The 10178-nt window shown below is 40.9% G+C and overlaps 1 protein-coding gene across 1 annotated transcript in view; it reads left to right on the forward strand.

Annotated features, from left to right (window-relative positions):
* Window positions 1-1107: 1107 nt before the first annotated feature.
* Window positions 1108-10178, forward strand: part of map1aa (microtubule-associated protein 1Aa) — a 65039-nt gene continuing 55968 nt past the window's right edge. The window contains exons 1-2 of the mRNA XM_062415775.1: window positions 1108-1366; window positions 4265-4366. Of these exons, the coding sequence (XP_062271759.1) occupies window positions 1108-1366; window positions 4265-4366 (361 nt within the window). The remainder of the gene's footprint in view (window positions 1367-4264; window positions 4367-10178) is intronic.

Here is a 10178-nt window from a genome sequence, read left to right on the forward strand (position 1 = left end):
TCCCTCCCATCCTTCCTTCCTCCCTCCCTCCTTTCCTCCCTCCCTCCTTTCCTTCCTTCCTTGACTCGAGGACAACAGGAGGGTTAATAATCATAGTTTTACATCCATATATTAATTTAGATAATGATAAAACACATTTATGCACTGTAGTCCCATTTAAGTTGTTTAATTGTTAAAGCTTTGTGTATTTATAGCAACTTTTTGTTAACATATGAGGTATTTTGTACTGTAATTTTGCCATTTTTAACCTCCTGAAGATACTTTTCTTTCTTTTTTTGTATCATTTCTGCTTTTCCATCTCTTTATTTGAGTGCTGTTTGTCTTTTGTGAGCTTCTCTTGTCATGTATATACTGGAAGAGTAGTCTCTGCTTCTTTTAAAAATTACACTCACTGCACAATTTGTTGTTACTACGATGCAAAGTTGTGACTTTTGTTTTTTGCAGAATGAGCTTTTTTTATTTTATTCAAATGGCTCATGAAGCCCTAAAATAACTGTTTTCCTTACGCTGACTGTGCGCCTTGGTTGTCACTATGTTACTTTGGCACAGATGAAGCTTTGTTTTGCTCACGACGGGAACAAAGAAGTGTCAGTTTTAGTAACCAAAGCACATTGCCTGGTACTTGCTGTGACACTGATATAAATAGAAACTTTTGTGTGGCATAGACTTTATATTTTCAGCCTGTTTTGTCTGGCAGGGTTCGATAAAAGATGGATGTTAGGGATGTGAGTGGCACTATTTACACCAAAAAAAGAGGAAAATTATGTTTTTATAAAGGTTTTTTTGCTTTAAGAATGATTTAAAGTTCATTCTCGACCTTTTCAAAAATTGCCTCCAGTGAATAAATGCTCAATTACAGAGTTTATTAGTAATATCTTCACCTTTACTGTCTTCTTCATCACCATCATCATCACCATCGTCTCCATCGGTAATGAAAGTCTGCTTCTGCAGTCTCATAAAAGGAAATATGATCAACATAAATTCTCATATCCCTCTTTTCCTTTTTCCTCCAATGATGCACTGTGACATCAAATAGCCACATAACCCGCCATCCAATCACGATGTTCACCCTCCACGAAGCCACGCCCACACCCGTCCTGCACTGTCATGGTACTTGCTCCGGATGCAGTTGTCATGGAGATGGAAAAGGGCTCAGCGTCCACTAGTGGCACTGTTACCATGGAAATCCCCACCGCAGCAGCTGCCTCGGTAGAGCGAGCCGAGCCGAAGGAGCCTGTTCAGCACCATGGACAGCGGCACCGCACAGGAGCTTCATTCCAGCACAGAAACTATCGAATGCTGATTGTGATCGGAGAGATTTCCACCAGTCATCACCTCGATGCTGCCAAGGAGCAGATCACACAAGGTGAGTCAGCTGAGGAGCGGCCCGGAGCACAGAGGCTGCAGGGGATAATAACTTGTCTCTGCGGCTAGAAACTCTCACTGTCATTTTCAGTCTAAATGTTTAAAAAAAATACTAAAATAAACTTGTATGATCAGATTTAATCCCTTAAGATGTCTAAGATATATGTAAATTGTCATTTTTGGTACATAAAAAACCTGTCAGTCAGTCATTTAGTATGTGAAAATGTGGTCGATACAGTTACTAAAGGTCTGATATTGTCAGTAAAGGGCTTCCGTTTCTTATTATGCATCAGAAAACGTCACTATAATGTACATGCTAAATCTCCAAAGCCCTTAAATTCCCCCCAAAAATCAAGAAAATAAGTTTTTCAATATAAAACCCCCCCACTAAGTTATTCAGTATTTTATAATGTTGAGGATATAATGCTTGAAAGTCTGATATTGTCGGCAATTTCATGATAGTGAGAATCCTGAATCTCCAAAATAGTGTATAAAATGATATATACAAAGCACAATGAGCTGCATTTTATGTATGAAAGGTGCCTTTATAAATAGTTGAATAGCTATAATTGATTGACATTAAAAACTGCAGTAAGTTATTCAATGATGTAACATGTGGGAGGAATAAATTACAATACTCAGCTTCCATAGTAACATTTCACAGAGATTTAAAAGTTAATTCACAAGAAAACTATCAAATCAAATAAAAAAATATGTTAGTATGTATACATATAGGTGCTGTATGTGGTTAGTTTGGACATTCGACTCTACTGTCATTATTACTTTCTTTTTGCTTTTTCAGGTGATTTACAAGTTAGGATGGTTTTCATTAACAGTATAAACACTAAGTGAGAAAAATACATAATGTCTAGTGGGAATTATTATTTTTTCAACTCTGCCTTAACCCTCCTGTTGTCCTTGAGTCAAGGAAGGAAGGGAGGAAGAAGGAAGGAATGAAAGGAGGAAGGAAGGAAAGGGAGGAAGAAGGAAGGAAAGGAGGAAGGAAGGAAAGGATGGAAGGGAGGAAGAAGGAATGAAAGGAGGAAGGAAGGAAAGGGAGGAAGAAGGAAGGAAAGGAGGAAGGAAGGAAAGGAGGAAGGAAGGAAGGAAGGAAGGAAGGAAGGAAGGATGGAAGGAAGGAAGGAAGGAAGGAAGGGAGGAAGAAGGGAGTGACCCTATAAAGTGGATTCAAAGTGTCCCACAATGCATTGCGAACAGTAGTGTACAACCGATAACTAACCAACCAAGCAATATTTACCATCATGCATTGCGCTGACGTAATTAACAGCTCCTCAGTAGTGTCCGGACGTGTTTTTTTTTTTTTTCTTTCTGCCGATGAGCTCCCTATAAAGTCTGCTATGTTGGACTCCCTATGTAGTGACAGCCATAATCTACCACATTTAAAGGGCAGGTACACCGTTTTTAAAGTGTGTCTTAAAACAACAATCAGGAGCCTTATTTAACATTAACGCTGGTTTAAAGCTATTCTTAAAAGATCCCCAAACACACTCTGAATGAGCACAGATAGGTCCAGTTTGAAGGAATAGTTTGATGTTTAAAGGAGATATTTTGTCACTTTTTGTGGCAAGAGTTAAATGAGAAGATTGATGTCACTTAAAGGACAGTTTCACAATTTTTGAATAAAAAATTAAATGTATAAATGAAGTTGAATTGAATAGATTTAACCTTCGTGTCGTCCTCCCGGGTCAAATTGACCCCGTCTGTCTTGACTGTTCCTTCTTTCCTCCCTTCCTTCCTTTCGTCTTACCTTCCTCCCTCCCTCCTTCTCTCTTTCTTTCCTTCCTCTCTCTTTCCTCCCTTCCTTCTTTCCTTCCTCCATCCCCCTTTCTTCCTTCCTTCTCTCTTTCTTTCCTCCACCCTACCTTCCTCCCTTCCTTCTTTCCTTCGTCCTTCTTCCCTTCCTTCCTCTCTTCCTCTTTCCTTTTCTCCCTCCCTCCTTCCTTCCTTCTTTCCTTTTTCCATCTGTCCTTCCTCCCTCCCTCTTTCTAAATTTCTTTCCTCCCCCTCCCTTCCTTCTTTCCTCTGTCCCTCTTTCCTCCCTCCCTTCCTTTCTTCCTTCCTGTCCTTCCTCCCTTCCTTCATTCCTTCATTCCTTCCTTCCTCCCTTCCTTCTTTCCTTTCCTCCCTCCCTTCCTTCCTTCCTCCCTCAATCCCTCCTTCCCTTCTTCATCCCTTCCTTCCTTCCTTCCTTCCTTCCTCCCTTCCTCCCTTCCTTTCTTCCTTCCTTACTCCCTCCTTTCCTTCCTTCTTCCTCCCTTAATTCCTTCCTTCCTCCTTTCCATTCCTTCCTTGTTTCCTTCCTTCTTCCTCCCTTCCATCTTTCCTTCCTCCCATCCTTCCTTCCTTCTTCCTCCCTTCTTTCCTTGACTTGAGGACAACAGGAGGGTTAAGGCAGAGTTGAACAAATTGAATGAAGCTGCCCTTTAAGTGATGTACATAAAGGTTCTTAAATGAACTTGGATGTTGACTAAATAGAAATGTAGCGTTGCTTTGTCCTTAACTTGAAAAGAAAAAGAAAAAAAGGAAGAAAAATGTGGAATAAATCGTTTATTTTAACATTTTCTGCAAGCAAACAGACAAAGAACAATGGCGTCTGCTGCCTCTCTCACCCTGCTGCTCCTAATCCTGCTAATCTATAGAAATAGATTCACCTCTATGTCCAAGAAAAAAAGGCATTAATGATCACAAGAACAACAAATGGCTCCAACAAGCAATACCAGCACTTTACCTTTGATCCGTGGCTGTCAGTCACATGATCCATGACGACAAAAGACGCTTTTCAAAGAAGCACAAAACAATCAAATACAGTGAATAATAGATGCTGCAGTATTAGATGGAAGATTATAGATTTCTCCTTGTTCTCTTTGTCTTTCTTCAGGTTTGCTTTCCTGGAACGTCGATCTGACCGTCTGTGACCTGAACAAGGAGCTGCAGCTGTTTGAGAGCAGACACACGGCTCAGTTTTCCTCCCAGGTCAAAGGTCAGTGTGTGATTCTGTATGAAAACACGTGTGTGTGTGTGGTAGAGTGTGTTTGAGTTGTTCTTTGTGACCCTTGTTGTGGATTTTAAATATGGAGCCTGCATATCAGTGGAGAGAGTGTGCAGAAGGCCAAGATGCCTGGCTGCCATAGCAACACTATCAGGGTGCCTTCTGTTTCCTCCCAAAAGGAGCAGACCTATTGTCTATCACTGTCTCTAGGTGACAGTGTGTCATGGTTACGATTTGGTATGGGCTTCTGATAACCAGTAACCAGTACAATGTTGTGTGTGTGTGTGTGTGTGTGTGTGTGTGTGTGTGTGTGTGTGTGTGTGTGTGTGTGTGTGTGTGTGTGTGTGTGTGTGTGTGTGTGTGTGTGTGTGTATGTGTTTTATAACATATTTTATCTATCTATCTATCTATCTATCTATCTATCTATCTATCTATCTATCTATCTATCTATCTATCTATCTATCTATCTATCTATCTATCTATCTATCTATCTATCTATCTATCTATCTATCTACCTATCTATCTATCTATCATCCATCCATCCATCCATCTATCTATCTATCTATCTATCTATCTATCTATCTATCTATCTATCTATCTATCTATCTATCTATCTATCTATCTATCTATCTATCTATCTATCTATCTATCTATCCATCCATCCATCCATCCATCCATCCATCCATCCATCCATCCATCCATCCATCCATCCATCTATCTATCTATCTATCTATCTATCTATCTATCTATCATCCATCCATCCATACATCCATCCATCCATCCATCCATCCATCCATCCATCCATCTATCTATCTATCTATCTATCTATCTATCTATCTATCTATCTATCTATCTATCTATCTATCTATCTATCTATCTATCTATCTATCTATCTATCTACCTATCTATCTATCTATCTATCTATCTATCTATCTATCTATCTATCTATCTATCTATCTATCTATCTATCTATCTATCTATCTATCTATCTATCTATCTAACCATCCATCCATCCATCCATCCATCCATCCATCCATCCATCCATCCATCCATCTATCTATCTATCTATCTATCTATCTATCTATCTATCTATCTATCTATCTATCTATCTATCTATCTATCTATCTATCTATCTATCTATCTATCTATCTATCTATCTATCTATCTATCTATCTAACCATCCATCCATCCATCCATCCATCCATCCATCCATCCATCTATCTATCTATCTATCTATCTATCTATCTATCTATCTATCTATCTATCTATCTATCTACCTATCCATCCAGTGTGTGCCAATGTGTGACGTTAAGTTATGAAATCACTTATTTTTTCTTGTTACTTACAGACAGTTAATTTCCAGCTCTGAGTTGTGACTTTATGAAAGAGATTTAATGTGTTGCACCATCTCGCTACCTTCTTATCATCTAATCTGTCTGCAGCCGGCGAGGAAAGACTCTGACAGCAGCTCAGATTGCACTCAGTCGGACAACAATATGTCCTTTTTTTTTTCTCTCCTCTGCGTCATTTTATCTGCACATGCACAAGACGGTTCCTGGGGGGCTTTCAGATGATATGGCCTCTATTGATCAGGCTCATATGCAGACTGCATGTTAAGAGTTAAATCGATGAGAGTGAGTGCATGCTGTAAGTGCTGAGTGGAGCCAGTGTTGATATGCATCTGGCTGTGATGCTGCTGCTGCTGCTGTGAATGCGTCTTCTCTCCGGAGATCACTTCTTTTACTCGGTTTACAAAGACAAACACTTGTGTCTTTACATTTATAATAAATACTATAACTACTTCATATTCAGCTGTATTTACTGTAGCTTAGCAGAGGGTCAAACGTGCAGCTCAGAGGAGGAAGAGAAGAAGCACTGGCTGAACAAAACGTTCACTCATTTTAAAGCAGTTAGATCTCGAGTCCAAATTCATCCTCCCACACAGTTCTTGACTGGTAGTGTTATGTAAAGAGTAGAGATAAGTGCATTGATGCTGTGTGTATGTATGCAATACTCAAATAGCACACATAGCAGTGTCTAAGCCCTTGATTTATGATTGCAGGAATCACAAAAGAAGCGTCAAAATCGAAGCACAAAGTACAAAATATGGGTTAAGCTTTAAAAGTACTAGATACTACATTTCCCATGATGCAACAGCCCAGCAACAGCATATTTTCATTTGTTTCGGGTGCTTTTAAAGGTTGAGTATTCCTCCTGATGTCGAGTATACTGCAATTCAAACAGTTAGCTGTGTGAAGCCTTGAAAACAGTCGATACTACATTTCCCATGATGCAACAGCTCAGCAACAGCATGATTTTGTATGTTTACAGCTGTTTGTTATAGGCTGAAAATGTCTCCTTATAATGAGTATACTGTCTTTCGAAGCTAAACGCTGAGCTAACTGTGTGAAGTCCTCTAATAAACACACTTTACTTTGCTTGAATATTTAATACAAATTCATGATTTTATAGTAAAACTGCAAAATAACACAAAGTACAAACACAAATCAAACTCATTTACACCACTGAGTCAATGGAAAAGTAGTAGTTGAGTTGAGTTGAGTTTAGTCAAGTTTGTCTCTAGTTTAGTCAAATTTAGTTTAGATTAGTTTACGTTAGTTTAGTTTGTAAATATTAAAATTTGAACAAAAAATGACAAAGAACAAATAAAACACTCCACCTAAACATTTTTTTAAACTTAACAATGATACAGAAAATTAAATGACCACATAAAAGTGATAGCAAACTAAAAATATGAACTATGCATATATAATAAAACAGAAAAAACCAAAATAATAATGTATGTGCATGCATGTGAGTGTGTGTAATTAACTCTCTTTTGGACCTAATTTGCAGCACAACCACTATACAGTAAATATATGATGCTTGTGTTTCTCTGCCTCATTAACTCCCTGCTCTAAGACTACTGCTCAATTACCAGGAGGGGGTACTGCAGCACACACAAACTACTTTATTATTATTATTTATGAGCTCACACAGAGGGCAGAATAACAACTAGTGTGTGATATAGGTGGAGTGCAACTTTAAAGAACTGAAAGTCAAAAGGAGAAACAGTGAACATTACTGCTGTTTTAAATATTCCACTAAAAGTTGAACCTTTGTGTCGTCCTCCCGGGTCAAATTGACCCCGTCTGTTTTGACTGTTCCTCCCTTTCTTCCATCGTTCTGTCCTTCTTTACTCCCTCCCTCCTTATTTCCTTTCCTCCTTCCTTCCTTTCTACCTTCCTCCCTCCTCCTTCCTTTTTTCATCCCTCCGTCCTACCTTCCTTCCTTCCTTCTTTCCTCCGTCCTTCCTTCCTTCCTTTCCATTCCTCCCTCCCTTCTATCCTCCCTCCCTCCTCCCTTCCTTCCTTCCTTCCATCCTTCCTCCCTCCTTCTCTCTTTCTTTCCTTCCCTCCTTCCTTCCTTCCTTCCTTCCTTCATTCCTTCCTTCCTTCCTTCCTTCCTTCCTTCCTTCCTTCCTGCCTCCCTCCTTTTCTTTCCTCCTTCCTTCCTTCCTTCCTTCCTTCCTTCCTTCCTTCCTTTCCTTCCTTCCTTCCTTCCTTCCTTCCCTCCTTCCTGCCTCCCTCCTTTTCTTTCCTTCTTTCTCCCTTCCTTCCTCCTTTCCTTCCTTCTTCCTCCCTCCCTTCCTTCCTCCTTTCCTTCCTTCCTTCCTTCCCTCCTTCCTGCCTCCCTCCTTCTCTTTCCTTCTTTCTCCCTTCTTTCCTCCTTTCCTTCCTTCTTCCTCCCTCCCTTCCTTCCTCCTTTCCTTCCTTCTTCTTCCCTTCCATCCTTCCTTCCTCCCTCCCTTCCTTCCTTCCTTCCTTGACTCGAAGACAACAGGAGGGTTAAAGTTCAGTTTTTCAAAAAGAGAAAAAAGAGAGACAGAGGAGAGAAAGAGAGAGAGAGAGGAGAGAGAGAGAGGGTTCACAGCCGAGAAACAGGATGAGAAGGTGACACAGATGAAATGAATAGAGGATAATTAATGAGGAGAGCTTTATTTTTGATAAAGCTGCAGTCAGGATAATGACTCATAACACAATCTCTCTAACGGCTGCTGCTCTACTTGAAAGATGGAAGCAAGGTGATAAACCTGTTATAGATATTCCCGTTAAAAAGCACCAATCCAGAAGGAAAACATCCTGCTGTGTGTTGCTGTGTGAGATCCTGAGGAGGCTGCTGCTGCTGCTGCTGTGTGAATTTATGCTCTGTGACTGGACTGTGAATGTGAGACGGTGACGTAATGTGGAATTATGCAGAGCCAGGAGCCCGATCTGAAAAAGCTCCGAATAAAAGTCGTAAACTTGTCTGGCATTAAAATTTGATGTGAAGGAAAAAAAGAAACACACAAAATGTTGCAGCCTGCTTTTAGCCTTTGTGTCGTCCTCCCGGGTCAAATTGACCCCGTCTGTTTTGACGGTTCCTTCTTTCCGTCTGTCCTTCCTCCATCCCTCCTTCTCTCTTATCTGTTCCTCTCTCTCTCTTTCCTCTCTTTCTCTCCTCTCTCTCTCTCTCTTTCCTTTCTCTCATCTCTCTCTCTCCTCTCTCTCTCTCTTTCCTCTCTCTCTCTCCTCTCTCTCTCTCTTTCCTCTCTTTCTCTCCTCTCTTTCTCTCTTTCCTTTCTTTCTCTCTTTCTCTCCTCTCTCTTTCTCCTCTCTCTCTCTTTCCTGTCTTTCTCTCCTCTCTCTCTCTCTTTCCTCTCTTTCTCTCCTCTCTTTCTCTGTTTCCTTTCTCTCTCTCTTTTTCTCCTCTCTCTTTCTCTTTCATCTCTCTCTCTCCTCTCTCTCTTTCCTCTCTTTCTCTCCTCTCTCTCTTTCTCTTTCTCTCCTCTCTCTCTCTCTTTCCCCTCTCTCTCTCCTTTCTCTCTCTTCCCTCATCCTGCTGTATTTTTCTCCCTCCTGATGTGACAATTTCCACCGAAGCACAGAAAGAGGCTCGCTGAGTGCTGTTGCCGGAGACTCAGAGATGCTGAGATAGCAGATAGAAAGTGTCATCTGTGCTCCAGCCTGAGCAGACAGACATGCTGAAAGGCAGAATATTTATCCTGATGGTCTATGGAGAGTTAACCCCGTCGCTGCCAGGACAAACATCATCATAATGTTTAAAAAATGCACCTTATTTCTGGCTTTACACTTTTCTATATGCATCTGTTTATACCTTGTAATCCTTTGCAATATTCTCTACACTTACTATCTTTTGTCTTGATCCATTGCTTCTTAACCCTCCTGTTGTCTTCTAGTTAAGGAAGGAAGGAAGAAGGAAGGAAGGATGGGAGGGAGGAAGAAGGAAGGAAAGGAGGAAGGAAGGGAAGGATGGAAGGGAGGAAAGGAGGAAGAAGGAAGGAAAGGAGGAAGGAAGGGAAGGAGGGAGGGAGGGAGGAGGGAAGGTAGGGAGGAAGGAAGGATGGAAGAAAGAAGGGAGGAAGGTAGGAGGGAGGGAGGGAGGAAAAAAGGAAGGAGGGAGGGAGAAAGGAAAAGAGGAAGGGAGGAAAGAAGGAAAGAAGGACAGAGGAAAGAACGAAGGGAGGAAGGAAAGGAAGGTGGGAGGGAGGAAAGGAAGGAGGGAGGGAGGAAGGAAGGAGGGAAGGAAAGAAGGAGTGAGGGAGGGACGGAGGGAGGAAGGAAGGACAGAAGGAAGGAAGGAAGGAAGGAAGGAAGGAAGGAGGGAAGGAAAGAAGGAGGGAAGAAAGAAAGGGGGATGGATGATCAATTTGACCCGGAAGGACGACACAAAGGTTAAAGCAGGCTAGATGAGAGACCTAATTTCAAAAAAGTCTATGTTTAACTTTTTTTTTTTTTTACAC

The sequence above is a fragment of the Scomber scombrus genome, chromosome 1, assembly GCF_963691925.1.
Source record: "Scomber scombrus chromosome 1, fScoSco1.1, whole genome shotgun sequence".
Lineage (NCBI taxonomy): Eukaryota > Metazoa > Chordata > Actinopteri > Scombriformes > Scombridae > Scomber > Scomber scombrus.